At 38.4% G+C, this 27,471-nt stretch overlaps 1 protein-coding gene across 4 annotated transcripts in view; it reads right to left on the bottom strand.

Moving 5' to 3' along the window:
* The window catches only part of PRRC2C (proline rich coiled-coil 2C), a 96,976-nt gene that overhangs the window by 6,689 nt on the left and 62,816 nt on the right, over positions 1 to 27,471 (bottom strand). For all 4 annotated transcript variants that reach the window (XM_045049203.1, XM_045049205.1, XM_045049204.1 and 1 more), the window contains exons 18-30: positions 24,877 to 25,031; positions 22,777 to 23,551; positions 22,283 to 22,368; positions 17,421 to 17,609; positions 17,041 to 17,292; positions 15,626 to 15,718; positions 11,840 to 11,941; positions 8,898 to 9,099; positions 6,114 to 6,317; positions 4,322 to 4,434; positions 3,822 to 3,958; positions 1,329 to 1,560; positions 1,002 to 1,109 (exon numbers count right to left, since the gene is read on the bottom strand). In XM_045049203.1, the coding sequence (XP_044905138.1) occupies positions 1,002 to 1,109; positions 1,329 to 1,560; positions 3,822 to 3,958; positions 4,322 to 4,434; positions 6,114 to 6,317; positions 8,898 to 9,099; positions 11,840 to 11,941; positions 15,626 to 15,718; positions 17,041 to 17,292; positions 17,421 to 17,609; positions 22,283 to 22,368; positions 22,777 to 23,551; positions 24,877 to 25,031 (2,648 nt within the window). The remainder of the gene's footprint in view (positions 1 to 1,001; positions 1,110 to 1,328; positions 1,561 to 3,821; positions 3,959 to 4,321; positions 4,435 to 6,113; positions 6,318 to 8,897; positions 9,100 to 11,839; positions 11,942 to 15,625; positions 15,719 to 17,040; positions 17,293 to 17,420; positions 17,610 to 22,282; positions 22,369 to 22,776; positions 23,552 to 24,876; positions 25,032 to 27,471) is intronic.

Here is a 27,471-nt window from a genome sequence, read left to right as displayed (position 1 = left end):
TACCTACTGTATGTACATCCCTACAACTACATATACAACCCTTCATAAACTTTTGAATAAAATTTTAAACAGACTACGTCAGTCTGTTAATGTGTCTCACATATAATCTTTTGCTTAGTGCTATCTCCATTCTTTTATTAAAGGTGCAACATTAAGACAGATTAGTAGTACAGACGATATAACCAAAATAATTAGGACTATCTTTGAATTAATCCATGGTACATGTCTAACAACCACATAATACAATAAAATCATGGGGTATAACCTAAGAAAGCAGTGTTATTACCACTTCCCAAATAGACATTTCTATATTGTTTTCAGGTCTGGTCAAAATGACCTTTGACAATAAGAAACATAACCTTTCAGTTTTCATATAAACGATATTTAACTTGAATGTCAATAAGGTAATAAATATGTTTATGAATTTCTACCCTCCAAAGAGCCACCAAAATTAGTAATAAGAAAATGACTAATGGTCTGCCTCTCTCCTTCAGTCCTCTACGAACTTTTAAAGATTAGATTTGTGACATTGCTAAGAGACAGTACATGTCTGTCATTTACACTGTCATACTCTGCCACACTGTTCTAAGTATGACATTAACCAGGGTGATGTTCTTTAGAGCCTTCCTTCGCCTCCTAGCATAAATGGTTAAAGCACCTCTCATGCTTTTATGTAACTGTATATCCTGAAAATGGTTTTCGAACTTTTATATTCATGGTATCCTTTGTTACAATAATGAGTACATGGAAACTCTTTTAAAACAAACAGGCAAACAGCTGAACTGACTTTCATGTGGCCAAGGAAAGGGTGTTGTGGGACCGAGCAGGGTCTACTTCCAGTGACCCCGTGGAATTCTAGGAAACCTCAGAGAAAAGTCTGACAACTATCGTACCATCTCCCCCATCCTGGTTCTATTTAAAAACTGCCAAGCAACAACAAAAGCAGTAAAAGTAATAAAATAATGAAGAAAATTGAGGAAATTTACCATGCCATAGTTTACCTGCTGGAGAGCACTTGGTGACTGGGCAGTGTTATAAAAACTTGTCTGACCAGGCGGTTGTACTTGTCCAGAATAAAGATTTGAAGCCTGGGTAAGATTTGCTCTAGCCTAGGAGAAATTTTGTAGGAAAACAGCAGTAAGATTGAAAAATTTCCAATTCAGACATCAAGTGTGTAACTTGAAAGCAATTTCTAAGAATTTTAGTATTAGGTAAAAAGAGCTTTCCCCGCCATTAAGTCCTTTAACATTTTTTCCTTAAAAACAGTTTCTTTAAGTAACCTGTTGCATAGGAATACCATGACAATGTAGGATCCTAGTTCATCTTACCTGGAGAAGATGTGTATCAATCAGCTGGGAACCTCCTAGTCCTGATGCCTGACCCAGCTGATGTTCATACAAGATAGGAATAGGTTGCGTATTTGAGGTTTGCTGAAAGGCAAGACCTGATTGTGCCTTTGCAAGTTCCTGGTGTTGCACAGCTGGAAAGTTATGGATGGCAGTACCAGAAAGGACCACAGATGGTTGTGACAGACTGCTTTGCATAAAGGCTGGCTGAGACCTACATAGGTATTGAAGAGAAAAGACTTGTGTTAGCGAGTGAATTCTATTTTGGAATCTGGGGATCTTAAGAATGGGTATCCCAAATGACCAAGCACTCTCATTAGCACAATTAAGAAAAGAGAGAATGCAGATTGTGTCTAAGGCACTTGTGTCATGATTTAGAGCCCTGTACACAACAAAGTTCTAGGAAAAGGCTTGCTCTTCCTGAGAAACTAGTAAGATTTTTCTCCTCTTGAACAATGAGAATGATTCTCTTGTCATGTGTTCAATAGCAAGCTCTTAACCAGATCTGGTTTTCTCTTTGGTATGGACATCCTTTTCAGATTGACAGCACTAGCAGCTGACTTTTATTATTTATATTTCACTACTTCCCCTGATATATATGTTTCTTATAAAAGATCTCAACACTTCTATGGGATGAAGCAGAGTAGTTGTTCAGGATTACCCACAAAGTTTTCGTTTATTTTTATTGCGGTATAGTGGTCATATAACATTGTATTAGTTTCAGGTGTATTACATTATGATTCAGTATTTGGATTATGAAATGATCACCACAACAAGTCTATTTAACATCTGTCACCATACATGCACATAGTTACAAAAACACTTCTTTCTTCTGACGAGAACTTTTAAGATCTACTATCTCAGCAGCTTTATTGTTCAATGTTTGAGAGAGCATGTGTGTGCATGAGCAGGGGAAGGGCAAGAGAGACAAGGGAAAGAGAATCCCAAGTAGGCTCCGCGCTCAGCGCAGAGCCCAACTCGGGGCTTGATCCCACAAACCGTGAGATCAAGACCTGAGCTGACATCAAGAGTCGGGCGCTTAACCGACTGAGCCACTCAGGCACTCCTCTCAGCAACTTTAAAATGCCCAACACAGTATTATGGCCAAAGGCTGCAAACTGCTACTTATAAAGTAAGTCATGGCAGGAGAGGGGTGTGTCTGGGCGGCTCAGTCAGTTAGACATCCCATTTTGGTTCAGGTCATGATCTTGCGGTTTCTGAGTTCGAGTCCTGCATTGGACTCTGTGTTGATGGTTCAGGGTCTGGAGCCTGCTTCCAATTTTGTGTAACTATAGTTAATAATACTGTATTGCATATTCGAATGGTTAAAAAAAAAATACAATGCTGAAATCTAACTTCAGACTACCCTCTTACCTCTGGGATAGGGGCCTTCAAGCTATATTTAAAAATGCTAAGATAAAAAGTAACTAGATCAAAGTAGTGGGTTAAAGACAATATTACCCATAAATAATATTACGCTTTGTTAAAGCTGACATATGTGGCAGAAACAAAAGCCATTAAGCAGGAATGCTAGCCTGGAGTCACGACCAATCTTTAGAAGGTCTATGTTTCAAATACAAAATGGGAAAATGTAAGCATACTGTCATAAACTGCCCTGTCATGGCAGAAGTTAATTCAGGGATTCCATATTAATAAACATTATGCTGATTAGGTTGAGAGCAAGAAGTAGCAGAATGATGTAGGAATACAAACAACTGCTTTCAAAGGCTAACCTGTGCCTTCTAATATGGTTGTCATTAGCCACAATCACATACACAGCGTACATCATATTTCTATTGAACAGTCCTGGTCTTAAGAAGTACATCTTCCAAGACAGTCGTTAAGATGGGGATCAAGACACAGACCGTCAGTGCACAGCTACTCCAACTCCCACGGCTAAGGATGACATCGCTCATCACCGAACACTTTTTTGCACAGCTGGAAAGTAGCCGCAAACTTTTCAACAATGTTTCGAGCAACTCATACCAATCAAAAGATTTCCTTGATCAAAAAAACAGTTTCTTCTATATTTGTCACCCACCATTCTCACCACCGCTTCTGTTCTTTGACACTCTGCTCTTCTCTCTTTAATCACACCCCATCCTAAACCCTGACCCCTTACATACTCCTGTCACCTGCCAGGTCTCGGCTCACAGCCCACAGCAGGCAGATTTCTAGTTGTTGCAGCAAGATGGCAGGGAGCCTTTTTAGGTCTGTTAGCAGCTATTTTCTGTGATTTCTAATTGTTCTGGGATTGTTGTTATCCTCATCTTCAAGAAGGTTTGAGGTCTCATTTTGTTAGGTAAAGTCTTGACTGAAATTACCAGAGGCTGAGTCTCATGACATATAATCATTTAACGTACTTTTATAACAGGGTCATCCTAGCTTGGGGGGGGGGGGGGGGGGTGGGAGAAGGGGGGAGGAAGGAGCAGTAGGGATATGGCAAGAAGGCCCAGCGGTCACAAAAGCATGTACCTGTACGGCTGAAGTGAGGAAGTGAACAGCTCCTGAGTCTGGGAAACGGCAGGTCCAGCACCGAGACCCAGCTGGGCCTGATGCTGCCCTTGCAGTGGCGCGTAAATAGGGATCGGAATCTGCTGAACTGAGGCTGGCTGCAATGCAATAAAAAACAATACGTGAGCACCATATACACAAATCACAACACTTGGGAAAATAAACATTTGAGATATGAAAAGAATAAAAGAACAATGCCATGCATATCAGCTCCCTTTTCAACGAAACCAAATGTGAACATCTAAATTTCCTTTCAATACATTACTTTTTCTACACTGTTAATCACTAAGGTTTGGCAAATTTGGGAAAAGTGTGAAAATTTGGCCAGTACATATCAAAGTAATCGTGGATTGTCCCATGTTGTCAACAGAAGATTTTAACTTCAAAGAGGCTGTTATTTGTAGCCCAAGGTAATCATTACACCATTAGCATGCCAAGAAACAAACGTCTGTGGTATTTACCTGAGAAAGACCTGGCTGGAAGCCTTGTTGCTGAGCCAAGGATGGTGGGGCCAAGCGTGCATGTTGGGTGTTGAATAAATGACTCGTGTCCATATAGAATGCAGGGATTTGAGCTACAGACCATCAGGAAAAACAAGCAGTAGTCAGTGTTTGAACTTCAGAATTTTCCAAATAGTAACTAAAAACTAAATCTTGAAGCAGATTTCAAATTAAATGAGCCTTCTGAAAATTACTACAGCCAAGGAAAAACTAGATATGTAGAAAGATGCAAAACTTCTGGCAGACAGGTATATGCAAATTAAAACAACAAAACTCTAGTACAGTTGACCCTTGAAAAACATGGGTTTGAACCATGCAGATTTTTTTCGAATAATTCCATATAGTACTGTAAATGCATTTTTCCTCTCCTTACAATTTTCTTAGTAACGCTTTTTCTCTGGTTTACTTTATTGTAAGAATACAGCATATAATACATATGACATACAAAAATATGTGTTAATCAACTGTTTATCAGTAAGGCTTCTGATCAATAGTAGGCTATTTGTAGTTACATGTGGGGGGGGGGAGGGGCTAAAACTTGTATGTGGATTTCTGACTGTGTAGGGCATCAGCATCCCAACCCTTGCATCGTTCAAGGGGTCAACTGTACCTGTGATGATATAGGAAAACAGATATTCATATACTGCCAATGGGGTATAAACTAGTAAAATTTGACCTGATCTACTAAAAGTGAAAATGAACCTACCGGCTTACTGGCAAACCTACTCTAATTTTATATCTAATTAAGGAATTTAATAGTTCAAAGGAAGTGATGTTTAATAACTGAAAGAATTTGGTATAGATTCTTAACACATTTCTATATATTATATAAACTATTTTGTGATTTGCTGTTTTTATATAATAGTATGTTTTGGAGAAGTTCCCATATTGTTTTTAATTTGTCATCATTGTAAACAATATTGCAATCAATAAAAACTCTCATACATGTATCTCTTATTAATAGAGAAATTTATTTATATAAGATTCCTAAGTGTGAAAACTCTCACTACAGTTAAGTACATACACATAGAATATTCTGAGATACTTTTCTAAAAGAATTAGGTTCAATTTATACACTCACCAGCAATGAATTAAGAAACTATTAATAATACCTGTGACCCTTAAAGAAATCAATCTTCCACATAGAAAATGCCTTTCTTTGAATAGAAAGGCAAGAAATAGACTGTGTTCATTTATTTTTTTCTTCTTTGCTAATCTTAGTTTACTCTTCCCCACAAATTTTATTATCAATTTGTCAAGTTTCAGATAACAAACTTTTATAACTTGACTGGAATAACATCTAATGCAGAAGTTATTTTGCCAATTATTAGACACTAATTTGTCTAATATATTTGTAACATATGTATAAGGAACTGCTAAGAGTCCCAGAATACTTACCAAGGAGAGATAACATTAAATTCCATGAGGAAACAAATTTGCAAAGCAGATCAAAAGAGTATTTAAACTTGAGGGGTGCCTCGGTGGCTCAGTTGGCTAAGAGTTCGACTCTTGATTTCAGCTCAGGTCATGATCTCGTGTTTTCTGAGACTGAGCTCTGTGTCGGGCACTGACAGCGTGGAGCCTGCTTGGGATTCTGTCTCTCCCTCCCTTTCTGCCCCTCCCCACCCTGCTGACGTTCTCTCAAAATAAATAAAGCTCAAAAATTTTTTTTTAATTTGAAAAAGAGAAAATATAAGCATTTTTAAAAGTTTTCATTTTCTAAATTCCCTATACCCATGCCCAAAAATCTTACCTGCTGCAGACTGAGACACATAGACTTGTGGACTCTGTTGTTGCTGGGCAATAAGGGAAGGCATGCAGCTTAACTGTGAAAAATGACTTGCAGAAGGTAGGCTGCTTGTCTGTAACTGCTGGGGTTTCACTTTACAAATATTAGGAGGGTCTGATGTGGTTGTAGACTTTGTACTCAAAGAAGAGGTAGTGTATGTACCAGCTCCTATACATGGGAGAGGGGGAAAGTAGCATATTTTCAAGTGCCACTGTTGTTCACTGTAAAATAACTCAAGCACCAGCTGGAAACTGGCAAATTCATGTTTATGTTCCCCACGTACTTAAGTAACAATCACCAAATGTAAACAAGACTATAAAATTTGGGGAAATATATACAATAAAAAAAATACAAAGAGAAGACAATTTCAAAATACTACTCATAAAATAAGGTGGCCAAGGGCCTACAGGGTTGTTACAGTTTGGTCTCCAACTAATAGTGTTTAATCATCATAAAGAAAAGGAAGGTCAAGAGTTTCATTCATTTATGGCTAGGCTAAATGTAACAAGACAGAAGGATGAAATGCTGCACCTTATGAATAATTAAGGATGTAAATGCATCTCAAGAGATCACAACTCCTCCTAAAAAGTCACGTAAACAAAAGGTTAGAGTTTTTCTTCTTTCCAGCAAAATACCTTAAGGGTAATCTTAAGAGCCGCATTCATTTATGAATATTTACAAACATCTACTAAGGTCAAGCATAGACATTAAGAATATAGAAGAACAAAGTGCTGCACCTTAAAAATCATTAATGTAAAAGGAGCCTTTAGAGATCACAAGTGCTCTTAAAAGTCATATAAACTTAAGGTTATAGTCAGTCCCCTCCCTCCTGGTATATATACCAGCAAAATACAGGTATGTGATGATACCTTAAAAACAAAGACAAATTATTAGTAAATAAGTAGAGTTATAAAACTTAAGATCTTGACGGATCAATTAGTTCTGTAGATCAGTGAGCTTTAATGACTGTAACACTGGAGGAATGATAATACTGGCATTTGATTAAAAAGTGAGATGTAATCATTATTCTTTTCAGACTTCAAAAGATGTTCTAAGAGAGGACCAAGATCAAGGTACGTTTGTTCTTCCTTCCACTTGAGTTTCTAGCAGTAGGATAATTGGGCAGGAAGTATAAAAATTTATCTTAATCGAGGAGAGTGTGGGGGAACCAGACCTGGAGGAAAGAAGTACACTTGACCCTTGAACAATACAGGTTTGAACAGTGTGGGGTGGTCCCTCCACTTACACATAGACTTCCCCCCGCCCGCCCCGCAATTAAATACAGTACGGTACTGTAAATGTATTTTCTCTTATGATTTTTTTTAGTAACATTCTCTTTTCTCTTACTTTATTGCCAACAATACAGTATATAACACATGTAACAGACAAAGTATGTATTAATCGGCTACTTGTATCAGTAAGGTTTCTGGTCAATAGTAGGCTATTAGTAGTTCATTTGGGTGGGGAGGGGAGGAGTCAAAAGTTATACCTAGGGAAAAGGTTATCCTGGGGTTTTGTTTTGTCTGTTTTTGTTTGTTTTTTGACTGCGCGGGGGAGAGGAGGGTCAATGCCCCTAACCCCTGCGTTGTTCAAGCTGGGTCCAAAGAAAGATGTAGGAACCTTCCCAGTCCCTTTATTTCCTAATCTCCCCACCACACTCCCCTCCTGGTTGCTTTACAGTCCCAACTCCTATCCACCCAAATGACTGGGTACAATGCTAAGTATAATGAAGATGTCTTACAAATTCATGGTAGGGAATGCTTGAAAGGGTCTTAAAGAGGGAAGAGAAATAGAATACTCTATGATTTGAATCTCTATGCTTGTCTTGATACATACTTTTGATTCATACTTTTGATAACACCAAAATAACTGTAGTATATTCTAAAGACCAATTCTTTTGGTATAGAATGCCAGAATATTGAAAGGCAGTAGTGCAATCACTAAATGAGAACCAAAGAAAGTAAATTATGTGCTGGATTATTTTATATCTTTTGGAAAGCAGCTTCTGTTGCTTTGGAAAACATTACAGCATAGTGGGAAAGCTTGAGATGAAATTTGTTTTCAATATAAGAAACGTGGTTATACATATGGTAAAAGGGTGTACTTTCCTAGAGTCGAGCATTTTAGAAATGTAATTACTTAAGAACTGTAAAGTCCCCAAATGAGATATAGTTTAATGAAAGGATTACATACTAGCAAAAAATTTAAGGAAGAAAAACACTTTCTAACCTGGGGTGTTCATGGACTCTCCTTAAAAACAGATGAAACAAAAAACAAAACCCACTAGATATCATCTCATCAAATAACAGACTGGAAATTCTTTACCCCTAATTCTTCACCAGAAAATACACGTCATCACAATAGATTTAGGCCAACAATTCCTTCAAATTACATACAGATCACAAAAATCTACAGCTCGTGTGATTCTTTGTTATTTCTGAATTGGACTATTAGCTATATATATAGGTTAAAAACTAAAAATCCAACTGTGAATTTTATAGAAAAAATTAGAGGAAAAAGATAAACATCTTTTCGCCAATTACTTATTAGTACCTATGGGGGGGTTGTTGCAAGCACACAGGAAGGCATGGGGGTGGGCAAGAAGAGTTTACAAAACAGCTAATGATCAGACCTTGTGCAGTCTTAAATATTTTAAAAATAGTAGGTTTTGGGGATAGTAAACAGGAAAAGATCATAGGAAATGTTAAATAATTAAGACACTTAAAGGAAAGGTATAAAACCTTCTACCTGATAGTGATGTTGTGGGAGTGACTGAAGCAACAGGAATCTGAGGCATTGATGCACTTGAGAATGAATTGTAATTAGCAGGGCTGGGCCCACTGGCACTACTGCTGACTCCACTTGCAATTGGAGGTGCTGTGGAAGTTACTGGAGACCCCTTTTCCCGTACATTTGGAGAATTCTCCCATGCCTTACGTGCTGACTCCATCTGTAATAAAATGGACATTTTTTTTTAAAGGGGGAAAAAAAGCGAATGCAGAATACACATACCAACATACACATGTGTGCATATATTTAAATTCCAAATATAAAAAACAAACAAACAAACAAACAAATAAATAAATTCCAAATATAATCCTTCAAAAAAACCTGCAAAAATTTAAAAGATTAAAATCCTAAGGCTTTCAAACCTTTCACTTTCCCCTTTATCTTTGTTCCCTTGCTCTAACTGGGAGGCAGTAGGCTGTAATTGTGTATCTAAAGAGAGCTTGTTGACAGCTTTGGCAAAGAAGTCAGTGAAATATAAAGTCAAAGCTCCTGTATCATGTCCATAGGAGTCCCCACCCCTCCAGATGATAAAGAAACAGAAATGTCCTGCCCCTTAGGACTGACCTAAGGCTCTGACTCTAGTTGGAAAGGCACTGAAGGCCCTCCATAAATACCTATTCCTTCTGTATAAGGCAGTTGTCAAATGGCAGATGACAGGCACCTTTTGTTTGGCTGTTTTATGTTCAGCGTTTTAAAAGGCAAAGTAACCAGATAGGTTTTAGGCTTGGGTGCAGTAGAAATAGGTCTTGTTTTACACCCAGACCTCAACAAGCATTTCAGATACTGACTGCTGCCATTTGAATTTGTGACTACGGGCTTTACCTGTAGTCTCCTAGTTTCTTAAAATGTAAAAACAGGTTGCATTTTCATCTACCTAGACCAGTGCTACTGAACAGAAATGTAAATGCAAGCCATATATATAATCTTAAATTTTCTAACGTGTATTTATTTTTGATACAGGGAGAGACAGACCATGAACAGGGGAAGGTCTGAGAGAGGGTGACACAGAATCTGAAGCAGGCTCCAGGCTCTGAGTTGTCAGCCCAGAGCCCAACACGGGGTTAGAACTCACGGACCGCGAGATCATGACCTGAGCTGAAGTCGGCCGCTTAACCGACTGAGCCACCCAGGTGCCCCATAATCTTAAATTTTCTAATAGCCACATTTTGAAAAACTAAAGAGGTAATACTAATATCGATGACATCTTTTATTCAACCCAATGTATCCACAATGTAAATTAAAAACTACACATCAACACAAAAATTGACGTTTTAATTTTTAAAAATATTAACATTTCAGATCCGGTGTCTATTTTACACTTACAGCACACACCTCAACTTGGACCAGCCCATTTAAGTGCTTACTAACTACATGTGATGAACTGGATGGCACAGATGTAGATCTTCAACAGGAAGGAACAGATACACAGATTGTGGCGTTTTTAGACCTACTGGTCAAAATACTGGGCCAAGAAAAAATGCTGAAAGTAATCTATAAAATTCGGCTGTAAAAAATCAAGTAACAATTTTTAATGCCATAGTTAAGATGTTGTAGGTCTTTGAAATACCAACTTAAAAATACTAATTTTTCCCCTTGACAAAAACTGTCAACAAAATCCATGTACTAGAACTTTTCTATACTCATATATTACCCAACTAAAGAGAGATGTCAGAAGAAGTAAAAGTAAAGAAACTAGAGAAGTTTTAAGCTAATGACATTTAATTTAAATTCATTTGAATTTTAAATGTATATTTCTTCTTGGAATGTCAAAAACATTAAGTGAAAAGCAGTGTTGAATAGGTTGTCTGAAGAATTAACTGGCCTAAAGAATTTATGATGATATATTTGCCTATGTGAAATAAGACTAGCCTTGAATAGCATACAGTCAAAGCCACACATTAAGACACAGTATAAAACACAGACTGAGACAGTCCTTCAAGTGGAAAAACAACGGCTAAGTAGGAACTGGTAATAAAGAGGAAGGACTGGGGAAAGATGGGGGCTGACACAAAGCAGAATGGTTACCTCATAAAATTTTAGTCTCAAACTTCTAGAACTGAACATTGGCCAACATGTCTCCCCCTCTCCTGAAGACCATCAAAGATTCGCTGTCAACCAATGCAGCATTAGGAGGCCCTGCTATAGAGGTTATACTTGCCCAAATTACAGAACTGAACAAACAGCACCAATGGAAAAAACATACACACTTTAAAAAACCTTCACTTTATTTCATGTCTGTGCTTTTTAAAAAAAGCTGACTAATCTGGAGGTGAGTGGAAATTGATTTAAAATTCTCAACTCAACTGTAAAAAAGCGTCAGTGACACAGCTCAAAGTTATAAACACAAAAGGAGTTTTAAAAACAAGCCTAAATTTCTTGATATAAAAAAATGTGTGTTGTCTATTATCTCTTTTACCCTCTCATTCAAAATTATCCAACAAAAATCAAATCAAAATCACTTGTAATTACCTCATTATAAAATATTCTACCTATTACAGTGCATTCATTCAATTCACATGATTTACAGGAAAGATAGAAAATTAAGTCTTACCATTACTGGTACTTAGGATAAAAAACCATGCAACAACAAGCTAGTTGGTTTGTTTTGTACACAACTGATGTATCCAAACACTATGGTCCCTGAGAGGGACTCAGTACAAACACGGAATATAAGAGCTCTCCTGTATTTTTAACACAAAATTCGCAACCGTAACAAGCCTCACTTTAAAGTGGATTTAGAAATTAATAAAATTTTAGGGTATAATTTGACATAACTATTTCCTCAGCTTAGTAGTGTTGCTTACCACACAAAACAAGTAAAAATACCAAAAGAATATTTTTAACGTATGTCCCCTTGCACGCACTCATCAAGGACCTTGAGAGAAGGACGTTGTACATACCTTGAAGGTGAGGCTGAAAGTAGTGGGAGGAGCTGAAGTGAGGCTGGAGCTCTGTTGGATAGTCTCCCTCTTAGGGAGGGGGAGGGTGTTGGGCAGGGGCACCTGAAAAGGTAGGCAACACATATCATCATCAAGTTGCTACAAAAGCCCCATTACGGAGAATGCTAAAGTACTCTTTAAGGGTGTTTATTTTTCATCAGAGCCAACAGGAATATTTCATTACTTAGAGTTACATTGTGTCTGCAGTAATTGATATTTTTGGACATCTTAGAGAAATGCAATCTGCTTTTAAAATGCATATTATTAAAGAAAAAGATCTGTTCCAAATATAAGGTATACACTCAAAGGCAGTTAAAATTTTTTTTAATTTATTTAGAGAGAGAGAATCCCAAGCAGGCTCCACACTGGCAGCACATGGCCTGATGCAAGGCTTGATCCCATGACCAAGAAATCATGGCCTGAGCCGAAATCAAGAGTTGGATGCTTAAGCAACTGAGCCACCCAGGTGTCCTGTCTCGCATATTCTAATGTGTACACTAATCACCAGGGGATGTTATTAAAATGCAGATTCTAGTCAGCTGGAGTGAGGTAAGGCCTAAAATCCTGCATTTCAAACAGGTACCCAAGTGGTGATGCTTCCTAGACCATACATTATATTACGTAGCAGAGCTCTAAGGAATATAATTTCCATTAAAATTTTCAGGGACCCATGGGTTCTATCAGAAGCATTTAACATGATAATGTAAATATTAAGAAATTAGTCTCCTTCCTGCAATTTAGTCAATACTCTTATAACTAGATTCAAAAACAAAAGTCAAATTGGGAGGAAAGTACAGAATATTGCTACCACCCTGTTACACTGAGCAAGCTGGCTCGCTCTAGTTATAACATGATTATGGCAAATATTGTCAGAAACGTGAATATATTACAAACTCTCTACACATATCTTTTCCCCTCTAAGTCTCTAGACCTTGAGATTTTATTATATACTACAGTATGATTGATTTTGATGGTTCACTTATTCAGATAAAATGAGATGCTTAGCAAGCATTTTAAGGTAATCATTTTAAGATCCCTTTGTGTGTGGTACTATGGAGTACTAACAAATTGAGAATACCATGGACTACTTAATGGAGATTACTTTATACATTTTTTAAATAGCTGTGCTAGGAATATTAATTAAAAAAAAAAAAAAAAAACAAACAGGGGCGCCTGGGTGGCTCAGTCAGTTGAGCGTCTGACTTCAGCTCAGGTCATGATCTCGCAGTCTGTGAGTTTGAGCCCCGTGTCGGGCTCTGTGCTGACAGCTCAGAGCCTGGAGCCTGCTTTGGATTCTGTGTCTCCCTCTCTCTCTGCCCCTCCCCCGCTCATGCTCTGTCTCTCTCTCTCTCTCTCTCTGTCAAAAAAATAAAATAAAAACATTAAAAAAAATTTAAAAAAACCCCAACACCTGCATTTAAATCTTCAAGACAAAGATTCAAGATTCAAAATGATTGTAACATTAAGTAATACTATCCAATAAACACCAGCTAAATATCTTAAATAAGTAGATTAAGCCTTGATAAGGGGAATAAACCTTTATCAAGAATAATTTTTTCAAAACACAAAAGCTGTATGCATAAAACCCTCAAACACACTAATGAGTGAAAAAGGAACATTTCAAAAGGTCCTAAAATTTTTCCCATGTAGGACATTTTTTTTTTAAAGTATTTATTTTGAGAGAGTGCGTGAGCAGGGGAGGGGCAGAGAGAGAAGGAGAGAATCCCAAACAGGTCCTGCACTGTCAGCGCAGAGCCCAACGCGGGGCTCGAACCCAGGAACAGTGAGATCATGACCCGAGCCGAAACTTAGAGCTGGATGCTCAACCGACTAAGCACCCCAGGCCCCCCTAGGACATTTGTTTCTAACGCTACGTTAAGTTCAGAATCACCACTATACTTGGCACAAATAAGCACCACTGTGAAATCACGCCAAACTGATGACCACCTGTAATTCTCCCTGACCGAAGATGATCTTCCTGTTTTCACACATGCTGTGGATACACAGCTAAAAAGCAAATGTAGACTACTTGCTCAGACACAGGCTGGGTCTCTCTCTTTTAGTTATCCTGCATGCACAAGGAACTACACTTTGATTAGCACTGCAGATCACACGGAAACCATGAAAACATTCTCATGAATATTTTCAATGACTTTTAAGGGTTCTGAGACTTATTCATATTTCATGAACCATATTTTTAGAGGGTGGTCTGGCAGAAAGCATCATATACTTTCTTGAAAAAGTGTCATCTAAAAATTTTTTTTTAATGAGAGAAGACAAAGTATAATTCAACTTTATGTTGAGGCTTACTGATTCAGTATTTGATAATCAACATAGTGGTATCCACACTTATCTGACAGGGAGTCTTTCTGTCCTTTTCAAATTTCCCATTACTTCTTACAGGAAATTAAAGAAATTTAAGACTATCTCCAAAAAGGTAAGGGAAAAGGGATTTGGTGTATCAAGAGAGGCTCTATTACATGGAAAAGCTGGAGACATTACATTAATCAGCTCCTGAGGAGCTCTCCTATCACTAACAGAAAACATGCAACATACTCCTTTCTCTCTCCCTTTTCCTCAGTCCTATGGCCTGACCACTACAAGTTGGATTAAATGATCCCTAATGCACTTTATGTCTCTAAAATTCTATATACTTGATGCCAGATGTAAAACTAGAAAGCACAGGGAAAAACATCTGTAAGACCTAAGATTTTTATTCTCAGAATGATAGAGTTAAAGCCCTTTGTGTGAAAGGTTTAAATGTATCTGTGAAGGAGATTTTTGAAAAGAATGAGCCTTATTGTATATTTTAAAAAGAGAGCAACTGACCAAATTTCCACCACACCTGCCCTCCATAACAAGGGCCGCATGTGTAACTCTAAAATGCTCTTCCACCGCAGAGGGTTACCTAACTTGTCTGGGCTTATAATTTTTCACCTGTCAATGAACTAGGCAAAATGAGGGACTGTAACCACTTAACATAATCTTGAATTATAACATGGCTGTTCTGGAAAACTACAGCCAAATTTACGTCACTTACTATCACTTAAAAAAAATTTTTTTTAATGTTTATTTTTTCAGAGACAGAGACAGACAGACCACAAACTGGAAGGGACAGAGAGAGAGAGGGAGACACAGAATTGGAAGCAGGCTCCAGGCTCTGAGCTGTCAGCACAGAGCCTGACGTGAGACTTGAACTCACGAACTGCGAGATCATGACCTGAGCCGAAGCTGGATGCTCAACCAGCTAAGTCACCCTGGTGCCCCAACTTACTATCACTTTTTAACAGAGCATTTGAGAGTTTTTGAAGTACAGTACTTACACATATGTTACAGCTCAATCTTTACAAAAGGAATGTTGCTAAGATACAATGTAATTTTTTTTAAGCTCAAAAAGAAACACAAGGAATCTTTGGCAACACTCTTTTTGTTTTAATTGAGTGAGCTTTCACTGCATTATGAAAGGTTTCATTTAAGAACAAAATTATCAACCAAATAAATTATTGAATCTGTAGAATGTGAAAGGAAAGAACAAAATTCTTAACCAAAACCAGGTTAACAGGATTAGTACTTATGAAACTAAGCCTAAGTTTTGACTATTTTTGGTACTTATTGTTATGAGTGCCCCAAAATACAAATTGACTAGGACCTTTCCCAGAGAGGAATTAAGTATCGGTCACACGGTATGTATCAGGTAACAACAGCAGGTCCCTGACCAAACCTGAGAGTCCGAAGTTGATTACTCACATCGTTAACCAAAGTGTCCTCCATCTTTGCACTATTAGTAGCCACAGTGTTAGGCAGAGAAGAAGAAGGTGTAGTATAGTCTGTCACAGACTCCTGTGGAGCAGTAATAGAAAAAAATACACTGTAAACTAAATTAGGGACTCACCTTCTAATGACAGCCTAACAGATGTAAAGTTGTTTTGGAGAAAGCAGAAGAGGAGATCTTAAGACTCAAATTACTCAAATCTTTAAAAGCAATAGTGTGATAAAACAAACGTGGACTCACCCCTGAAGGGGTGACATTTCAACTACTGCTGGGGTCCTGTACAGTTTTTTTTTAATGCATTGCTATACTGTACAATTACACTCCAATTACAACTTAAAAAATTTACATGCATTGCACAGTAGGAGGCTGCCAACAGTACCATTTATTTCTGCGGATTACTAAAAGAACTCTATGTGGTTCTTATACTTAATCTATAGCTTACTTTCAACTACTGTTTTTTTTTATTCTCTTCAAAATACAACATAGATAAGTGACTGTCAAGATCTTAGTTGTTGCACTTAGGTTTTAGGATAAACCTGTTTATCTTCATGAATCTGTTCTTTAAATATGGTAGAGTTGGATCATCAGAGTTTTTTGTTTACACGTATTGAGTTGTATAGCAATTAAAAGGAACGAAATATTCAAATATGAAGGTTTCCACCTACCTTTCTTCTCATTGAGTATATGAACCAGAGTGAACACAAAAGGGCAGGTATAAATTTTGCCATTCCCACAAGCATTGGTCCATATAAGTCACTCAGTGTATCTTGCCATAGTGAGTATTTTTAAAGATCTGCACCTTTCATTCAATGAGGTCCCTAAACACTAGTCAATGATTTCCTCTGGTGCTCAAGCAATGGAAGTGATCTACTGCAACCCTGGAAGAAAACTGGCTATCCTGGAGTCACTAAAAATTTGATTTGACCTACTTCCTAATTTCAAAATCTTACTAGTGGGCAAGGTAAGACTCCACTGTAACACCATTAACAAAATAAAAACATAAAACAATCCTTTCAAAGCCTGTCAAAGCCCAATGAAAAGCATTTGAATCTTGTGTGCACATTTTTCACTTAAACTACTCAGTCCAGAATTAAGAATAAATTTCCACAGAAAGAAATAATTTATTATAAGGAATTTCTTTAGATCACAAATACATACCATGCAATAAAAGAGTCTCTGCAGAATAACCCATTAGTTTATAGAATTATATGCCTCAAGCCAAAGAAGAGGAGGAAGAAGAGGAAGAGGAAGAGGAAGAGGAAGAAGAAAGAAGAAAGAAGAAGCAGAAAGATGAAGGAAGAGAGAAGAGGAAGAGTATTATTGCTGTTTTCCCCACTCATTCAGACATGGTTTGCATCAACCGAGCCGGTCACCACTGCATGTTGCCTACCTTCACATTAGTGCCATATTCCGTGGATGAGACTGAAATCATTGTTCCTATTTCAGTAGACATTTCAGAAACTGCTTTGGTTTCCTTTGTTGTTACAGGATCTGTATTTCTGACTGTAGCAGCGCTTGGTTTCTCTTGTCCTTCTGGCTCCACCTGTTGGGCATCTTTCACCTTTCTATTTTTTAACGATCGCTCTTTTCCAATAGGACCTGGTTTGTGTTCTTTGTTTTCTACTGGACTCAAATCTGGAAGCTAAAAATTCAATGTTTATGACAAAAAGGCATCACGACCAAAGACAATTCATTGAAAATTAATTCAACTTTGAAACTGTTAACCATTCTCCTTTAAATGTTAGTGGCTTTCATATGAATTATATTTACCTTCTGGGCTTTGATAGGGCCTGCCCGAGGCTGCTTCTGCCGTTGTTCTTTCGGTTCAGGTATCTTGTCAGTGTTTTTTTCCGAAAGCACAGGCACAATTTCATTTTCATTCCCATTTGAAGCTGGAGCACCAAACTGAATTGTGTCAATGCCAATTTCAACTCCACTTTCTTGACCATTCTTTGTTCCCTAGGAAGAAAATATTTTAAAACTTGATTATTATCAAAGCAAACGGAGTTCAAAGATGACTTAATGATGTATGTAGCACATATTTCGTAACAGGAGGTTTGAAGCAATCTATGCATTAACTGACACTGATCGTGTTTTAAGAGAACTTTCCTTTAGCCACTACTGATCTGTATTAAAAAACGACTCATAAAATGAAAACCAGGACAAGACTTACGTTTTCTAAAGTCCTGGCTTTAAGAGTTAGAAGTTTGAGTGTGGGCAAATCATAGCCTCAAGTTACTCACTCATTTATAACAAATATAAAAGCGACAGACACACAAAGACAGCATCAGCAACAAATAAACGGATGAGGGAGAGAAGAAAGATAGGGACACGTGTCACATACTTTCCTTTAAAAGAAAATGAAATAATGTCCATGAAAATACTCTGTGTTTGGTAATAGAGTGCACACAACTTAGGAATCAAATTAAACTGCTAACTTATGTGGGATCTTTGTGCAAGGCACTAATCCGGACACCAGGAATCTAACTTAATCTAACTTGCAGAATTCGCATTATAGCATATGGAGAAAATGAACAACTTGAAAGGGATATGCAAAAATCAATACATGGTTAAGCCACTTCAGATTGGTGGACACAAAAAGGCCCTGAGGAGGTCACACTGAAACTTAATCTAAAAGACCAAATCAGGGGGAAGTGTTTCTAGCAGAGAAAACACCCGGTGTAAAGGTTAAGAATTAAAAAAAAGGTAGTGGAGGCTGGAACATAGCAGGTGTTAGCAGCTGTGGTAGAAGATGAACAAGTGGAACGCTAGACAAAATAGGGTTTTCTAACCTAGAGAACATTTGTAACAATTACTTAATCTTTTCAGGAAGAACGAACAAACAAAATTTGGGACAAGGTTCAACTTCAGGCCTTGGTTTTACAATCAAATCATTATGTCCTATCAGCGTAGGTATCCCTGAACTTAGTGTATCAGTCAATTTCTGTGTAAGGTTACTGTTACATTTATCACTGTAACAATATCAACGGTATGAAAAGAACATGCCATTCAGATTTTATTTTATTTTGTTTACTGGGGAGAGGGGGCTGGAGGAGAATCTTAAGCAGGCCCCAAGCTCAGCGTGGAGCCTGACACGGAGCTAGATCCCACGACCCCTGGATCATGACCTGAGCCGAAATTAAGAGTCGGATGCTCAACTGACGGAGCTACCCAGGTGCCCTCAGATTTACTTTTAATATGTGAATAATCTCTTTCAAATACAGGCAAACATTATTGATGTAACTTAGAATAAAAATCTCTATTTGCTTTAGTCAATGATGAAATTCTATAATCCAGTGTAAATGTACAATTAACGTTAGAAAAGCAAAATAGTACAGAAATTAATCACTGAAAGCTATTGATTTTATGTACAGAAACAATTAAGAACTTATACATAGTTTAATGAAATGCAAAAACAGATTGACAGTTAATAGCACTATTACAGAATGTGAGTTTTAGGAAGAATATCATATCCTTTGAAACAAAAAATATTTATAATGAAACTGAGATCATATTATATCACCAATCTTGATGGGTCTATTTGGTGTATCTAACATTCATAGCACTGAATGAATCTATCATAAAGAACTGTACTTCGGGGTGCCTGGGTGGCTCAAACCGACGCCAGGCTCCGTACTGACAGGCTCCGTACTGACAGCGCACAACCTGCTTGGGATTCTTCTTCTCTCTCTCAAAAACAAACAAACAAACAAACATTTAAAGGGGAAAAAAAGAACTGTATTTCACTAGAGTCATTCAAGAAATCCCATTAAGGAACACCTTCCATCCATGAAATGAATTAAAAGTGAACTGTAACTTTGCTAGCTCAAAGTTCACCATGAGGCAATATTCCAAAATCATGTGCAATGAACATCAACCAAAAAATCACATTCTATCCAGAAAACATAAAAAGGATAAAGAAAGACGTGAAAAAAATGAAATACCACCGAAGTATCTTCCTCTGCTACCTGTCTGAAGGCAGATGCGAGCTTTCTTTCAAGTATGCTTTCAACTGCAGTACTGGAAACCCATAGGAGAATGTCTACAAGAAAAATCTTGCAGCTAAGAGTGCTGAAAAATCATTCCAGTACTTCAATGTCAATTTAAAAACTGGTAACAGTTTAATCAACTCATTGAATCCAGTGTACTCATCCAAAACACAAGAAACACTTTCCACCCTGTCTTTCGTGATCAGTATGAAATAGCTTGAACTTCCTATGTAAAAAAATGCTACGATTAATCCTAATGCCTATACCAACAGGAAGAAGAAAAATGATTAAACTGAGGGTCTTAAATACTGAATGCAGTGACTCCAAATTATACTTTTCTCTACAGGCATTTTTTCCCTCCCACTTTCTCTTAAATTCACTCTAACCAGGCTTTCATACCTACCGCTCCACTGACACTACCCTTGTCAAAGTCACCAGTGACCATCACATTATTAGTTTCAATTCTCAGGCCTATCTTACTTGACCTTCCAGCAGAATCTGACACATTCAATTTATCCCTCCTCTTTTCAACTCATTGTTCACTTAGATCCTCCAGGGTACTTTTCCAATCACAGCTTTTTATGAGTTGGAAAGCCTGAGGACTTAGCTTCTGATTCTCTTCTCTTTTCTAACCACTCTTAGAATTCATTCTCCTCTGGTGGCCTCATCCAACCGCATCACTTTAAGTGCCTACTAATGACTGAAATTCATGTCTCCAAACCAGATCATCTCCTGTGGACTACAGACTCTTCCATCCAACAACCTACCCAACGGCTCCACTTAGATGTGTAACAACCTAAATCTAACGTGCCCCAAACCAAACTCCCTCATCTTTTCCCCCAATGCTGATCCATTTTATAGCTTCCCAATCAAAACTGAAGGAAACTCTATTCCTCTTGTTCAAGTCAAAAACTTTGGAGATAAATCTCATTCTTTTTCACATACGATATTTAATCCATCAGCATGTCAGCTTTATCTTCAAATACCTAAAAACCAACCATTTATCATCTTTAATGCCACTCCTTGGTTTAAGTTAATATAGTTTGTTATTATGATAGCATCTTAACTTCTACTCTTTGCGCCCCCCCCCCCCCCACATACACACAGACTAGTCTTAACAAACTACTCAGAATAACCTTTTAAAATTCAGGTGCTGTCATTCTCTTGCTTAAAACTATCTATTATCTTCCTGCGTCTCCCAAAGGCCCTGTAGGGTCTGTCTTCTGTTATGCTTCTAGCTTCATCTGTTCTCTCTCCATCCCTTATGTTCACTACAGCCACAGAGACCTCCCTGATCTTCCTCAAACACATCAGCCATATCCCTCTCCCCCGGCTTTTGTATTTGCTATTCTCTGAATCAGGAATTCACTTTTCCTCAGAAATCTTAATAGCTTGCTCTTACCTCTTCTAAGTCTAACTCAAATGCTCACCTAAGGGGCATTTCTTAGCCAACTAATTTTAAATGATCTCCATATCTCTTGGGAAATTACTTACATACCTTCCCTACTTGGCTTTTCTCCTCAGCACTGATCACCATTTAACATACTATATGGTATATATTAGTGGTTCCCTCCCAACCACAACGGAAGCCCCATGAATACAGGGCTTTTTGTCCATTTTTAATCACACTCTCTCCCTGTTTTGTAAACCCATGAGTCAGAACACAGCCTGGTATACCACAAGTGCTCAAGAAATGTTTGTTCAATGAATAAGTGAAAACCTGCTAACCTAAATAGTCATTTACCAATACTGCACATTTGAGAAATTATGGTAAAACTTCTGTAAACACTGCTTCTAAGTAATTATACTGTCTAATTAGTCGAGCAAAAACATGGTAGAAAAGTAAAAAAAACTAGTAACTGCACTTATATTCTTTGTATCACAAGCACTTTTATTAAGACTTGAATTAAAAAATGTTAACCTCAGGGCACCCGGGTGGCTCAGTGGGTCGAGCATCCACTCTTGATTTTGGCTCAGGTCATGATCTCGAGGTTTGTGGGCTGGAGCTCAAGTCGGGCTCCACACTGACTGCATAGAGCCTGCTTGGGATTCTCTCTCCCTCTCTCTCTGCTCCTCCCCACCTCACAGTCTCTGTCTTTCTCTCTCAAAATAAATATTTTTAACAAACCTAATTTAAAAAAAAAAAATGTTAACCTTATTAGGTCTAAAGATGAGAAGTAGCTTATAAATGTAGAGATCCAGCAGCAATACTATCACTTAGGAACTTGTTAGAAACGTATCCAGGCCTGGGTGACTGGGTGCCTCAACTGGTTGAGGATCTGACTCTTGATTTTGGCTCAGGTCATAATCTCAGTCTCGGGATCAAGCCCATGTCAGGCTCCATGATGAGTGTGAAGCCTGCTTGAGATTCTCTCTCTCTGCCTCTCTCCCCTGCTCAAGGGGAAGGAAGGAGAGGGAGAGAGAGACAGACAGACAGACAGACAGAGAGAAGGAGGGAGGGAGGAAGGAATGTATGTAGGTCTCAACCGACCTAATGAAGTGGAAAACTCTGGGCAGTGGTCTCAGCAATCTCTTTTAATAAGTTGTCCAGGTGACTGTGATGCACGCTCAAGTCTGAAAACTATTTTAAGGGAACTCTGGTACACTAACCCCAACTAAGGCCATTATTAAGTCTCCTCCTACCTCTGATGAAGTAGCTGATCCAAACGATGTTAGGGGCTTATTCCACGCACTGACTGAAGGTGGCTGTGGTGGACTGATGGGACCTACTAAAAAAAAGAAGTCACGGGAAATGAGACCATTAAAATTTAGAGCTTGATAATCCCTAACCTATTTTACCTTTTCTTTCAACAGTAGCCTGACAATAAAACAATGACTTTCACGATACACTTAAGAGAATTTTGTAGACCAAAATAAATAGATGTCCCCCGCAAACAGTGTACTTTTTTAATCAACACAAAATTGTGTCCATAAAATACGGCTGTTAAAAGTATAACACATTTGTTTTAGAAACAAAGCCTTCAAGAAAGGAAGCGAAGAAAAAAATTACTATTACTGCTTCTTACTAAGAAAAAAAAAAGGTGGCTAGGAAAATATACCAAGTGTATAAATGAAATTGAAAACAAACTTAATATTCTCATGCCATACCCCACCCGTCACTTCTCTATTGAACTTACATTTCTTTGAGATGTCATTCAGCACAGCTGGTGGGGCCACCTTGTTATCCCACAATTCAGTTGTAAGTGTGCCATGTGACTGTGAGGTCTGGATGGATTTTCCTGTGGCTACGTAATCTGTGCCATTAGGCGTCTGAGCTGAAGGTAGTCTGATTGAAGGTGGTGGCTGTTTTGAAGACTGTGTCGTAGTTTGAAGTGGACTCTGGACTGGTTTATGAGTCTGGCCCTGAGTCTGGGCTGGTGCGGTGGGGGCTGGAGCAGAGATGGGGACGAGGGCTGGAGCTGAAGGTGGGGCGGGGACTAGGGTGGGGGCTGGGGCCGGGGTCGGGGTTGGGGTTGGAATCGGGGTTGGGCCGGCTGGGGCTGAGGCAGCTGGGGTTGAGGTTGAAGCCGGGGCTAGGGCAGAAGCAAGTATGGGAATGGAGGCTGAGGCGAGGATGGGCACAGAGGCTGGGGCTGAGGCTGGGGCTGAGGTGAGGACGGGGACAGAGGCTGGGGCTGCGGAAGAGACGGTAGCTGCAGCTGAGGTGGAGGGTGGGACAGGAGTGGAGGCCGCAGCTGGGAGTGGAGACGAGGCTGCAGTTAGGCCTGGGGCTGGGGCTGGGGCTGGGGCTAGGGCCGGGCCTGGGCCTGGGCCTGGGGCCGAGGCTGGAGCAGGAGCTGTAGCTGGAGACTGGGCCTGCTGGGGTCCTGTAGCTTGTTTTTTGGCAAATCTTGGAGGAAGCTTAGAAGTCTGACTTCTTCCCTTCTCATTTGCATTCTTTTTGTTCCAGACCTTAAAAAATTGTTAAGAAACATTTTTGTCAATAATGTAGCTGAAAGTTAACGGTCTATGAATATCTCTACCAAGATCTACTAATTTAGTCCCTTTAGTTTTCAAAATAGGTACTTGATAGAGCAAAAATATCAAAGCTGCAATGAGATTTTAAATTATGAAAACCCAAGATGTTACTAGGGACAAAAGACAAATATGTATTATACAATCTCGATATATAGTTTCATAATCTCTTTCACAATTCTAAAAGTCAAAAAATTAAGGAATTTTTCAGTGAATTCAACTGGCAGCAAAGTCTGCCCTGATCTGGGGTACCTGGGTGGCTCAGTTGGTTAAGTGTCCGACTTTAGCTCAGCTCATGGTCTCGAGGTCAAGACTTTGAGCCCCGCATCGGGCTCTGTGCTGACAGCTCAGAGCCTGGAGCCTGCTTCGGATTCTGTATTTTCCCCTCTTTCTCTGCTCCTCCCCTGCTTGTGTGTTCTCTCTCTCTCAAATTAAAAAAAAAAAAAAAAAAAAAAAAAAAAAAAAAAAAAAATCTGACCTGATCTGACAAAAAACTACTTACTGGCTTCGCTCAACTTACATCTGCCACAGAAATATTAATCTGTGGGTGTGCTGGGGTCTTATGCTGTATAGGATACCATTTTTACCTTAAAAATTAATGAATGAATAAATAGACAAATGAGTGAATGACTTCTGAAAATATCTAGTCCCAAGGGCTATATTCGACTGAACTCAATATTACCATTCACATAGAATTTTTACAGTGTTTCTTGTTTTTGGGCCTTCTCATTTGTTAGAGCTTATTATCACTAAGATCTATATGTTTTATTTATTTTTATCCTGTGTCAGCATTTGGCAAAATGGGTGTCTGGGTTGATTTAAATGGGGTGACTTACCTTGATGCATACTGTGTGTTTAAATGAACTAGTTTAGATTATAATCAAAACTTTTACAGGTCAAGAATCTGCAATTTATTGTATCATGGCAGGTGTCTTCAAGAGCTTCCCAAGATAATTTAAAATTAAATAGCTCTGCCATGAAGTAAGATGGGACAAATAAGATGACCAGTACTGAAACATGAAACATTCCTGAATGAAAGATGGTCTTCTCTACGGCAAATAGTGAGCTACGGTGATTACATTCTATTTAACATTTACCTCAATTCTGGTTAAAAACAATTTAAAGTTGTGACAATCAAAGCCATTTAGAACACATGAATAAATGCAGCCTTGATATTATAGGTAGATAGAAACCTTTTGATTATTTGCTAATATATTTTGGGCAACAATCTAAGTATCTAGTAACAAACTGAAACACTAAACCTGTATGATTTGTTCTTCCTTCTTTCGACGTTCCTCATCCTGTAAACGTTTTTGTTGTTTTTTGGAAACCACTTCCGTAAAACCATCATCATTCAAATTTGACTGGGGGTCTTCAACTACTGTTACTTCAGGATGGTCGTCAATTATAACAACACCTATGGGTACGGAAGAAGATTTAAAATGTTTTCTGTTTTTCAAATGAAAAGATAAACACATGTTTAATCCAATAGGAAAGAAAGAAAGAAAGAAAGAAAGAAAGAAAGAAAGAAAGAAAGAAAGAAAATAAAAGAAAGGCAAAGCAAAAATCTCGTTCTGATAATCCACAGTATAACCCAATTCCCAAACCATAAAGTAGCCATTTGTTACTAAGATTTGAAGAGACTTAATAGATACATGATTTCATAAATAAAGTTAAAAATTTTTTTTGACTTTTTGAAGTCCCTGAATGATATGCATCTTTTTTTTTCCCCAGCAATACAGTGGTGTTATCTTTTAAAACACTCTACTATCTTAGTCAAATCACGTAACCTCTACTTCTCCCAGGATCCAATCTGTATCGTGCTATACGCATCTACATAGCACTTTACTTGTATCTAACCATTCTAAGAGGTGGATATTACTATTGTTTTCAAAACACGAATAAACTCTTGAGAAGCTGACATGCTAAAGGTGAGCTGGTGAATAGCCAAGCTGGTCTTATGACTCTTAATGCCTGTTTTATGCAGACCATTGTCTACAACGTATAGTTGGTTAAAAACAAACAAAATATATGTGAAAGTTCTACGTGAATGTAAAGTACCACAGATGTATGCCAAGTCATAATAACCTTGCAGATTAGTAATTCAAGATGTATTTTCAACTCATTGTCCAACTAACAATTATTTGGGCTATCTTCTTAAAACTATACATCCTAGAAAGTGTAAGAAATCTAGATCTCTTAAGTTTATTTACTTATTATTTTAGAGGGAAAGAGCATGAGTGGGGGAGAGGGGCAGAGAAAGAGAGAGGAAGAGAATCTCAAGCAGGCTCCAACATGGGGCTCAAGTAACCTTGAAATCACAACCTGAGGCGAAATCAAGAGTCGGATGCTCGACTGACTGAGCCAGCCAGGCGCCCCCAAGATCCCTTAAATTTAATATTTAAAAGAAAACTTAAAATAGGTCAGGCAATGCAACTTGTGGTTGCAGGTATGTTTCCAAAATAAATATAACAAAAAGATGAGGCTGGGAAGCCTGGGTGGCTCAGTCGGTTAAGCATTTGACTTCGGCTTAGGTCATGATCTCATGATTCAGGAGTTCAAGCCCCACATCAGGCTGACTGCTGTAAGCCCTGAACCCGCTTTTGGAGCCTCTGTCCCCATCCCCATCCCTGCTCTTCCCCCACTCATGTTCTCTCTCTCACAAAAATAAACATTTAAAAAAAGGGGAGAGTAAGGCAATTCAAGTAAGTTATGTTAATTTCTAAAAAATATACATCTTTTTTTTAATTTTTTTTTTCAACGTTTATTTATTTTTGGGACAGAGAGAGACAGAGCATGAACGGGGGAGGGGCAGAGAGAGAGGGAGACACAGAATCGGAAACAGGCTCCAGGCTCCGAGCCATCAGCCCAGAGCCTGACGCAGGGCTCGAACTCACGGACCGCAAGATCGTGACCTGGCTGAAGTCGGACGCTTAACCGACTGCGCCACCCAGGCGCCCCAAAAATATACATCTTAATTGGGGAACACAAAACAAAAATATGAATTTGCTTGGGAATGATACATATACAACTCAGAAAGGTGATAACCTGTGAGGAATGGCAAGAGGGTATCATCAGGGAGTGGTTTGTCGGGAATCCACTTGCAAACAATTCTCTTTACATAGCTAAAAATTTCCACTTATATGAATAGTGACAGGAAAACAAAAATACTAAGACCGGCTCCCACTTTTTAAAACCTATTACTGTTCTTGTTTTTCTTTTTTATAAAATTTTAAGTAATCTCAGGGACACCTGGGTGGCTTAGTCAGTTAAGTGTGTGACTGGCTTTTGATTTCGGCTCAGGTCATGATCTCATGGTTTGTGAGTTTGAGCCCTGTGTAGGGCTGTGTGTTGACAGTGCAGAGACTGGAGTGTGCTTTGGATTCTGTCTTTCCCTCTCTGTCTGCCCCTCCCCTGCACATGCTCACTTGCTCTCTCTCTCAAAAATAAACATTAAAAAAATAATAATACAATAATGTAAGTAATCTCTACACCCAACGAACATGTGGTCTGAACCCACAACACCAAGGTCAAGAGTTGCACGCTCCACTGACTGAGCCAAACTGGCACCCCATGTTATTTTGCTTTTCTAATAAAACCTTGATTGGCTCTGATTTATCCATGATACTTCTACTATGTGGGGTTTTAAGTCCTTTACAAGATTAACTCTAAAATGGAACAGCATTCATTTCAATGAAAGGTCTTAGACAAGTCACTGGATGCCGTGCACTCCATTACATCACAGTGGTAAAGAGACCTTCAATTATAAGTTCATCTCAGTCTCCCGCTTAGACTACATCGTGTGTGTGTAAAGCTTTTCTTCATAGCCATGCCATCACTCATCACTTTTTCTTGCC

Source organism: Felis catus, chromosome F1 (assembly GCF_018350175.1).
Source record: "Felis catus isolate Fca126 chromosome F1, F.catus_Fca126_mat1.0, whole genome shotgun sequence".
Lineage (NCBI taxonomy): Eukaryota > Metazoa > Chordata > Mammalia > Carnivora > Felidae > Felis > Felis catus.
This window is presented reverse-complemented; position numbering and strand designations above follow the sequence as displayed.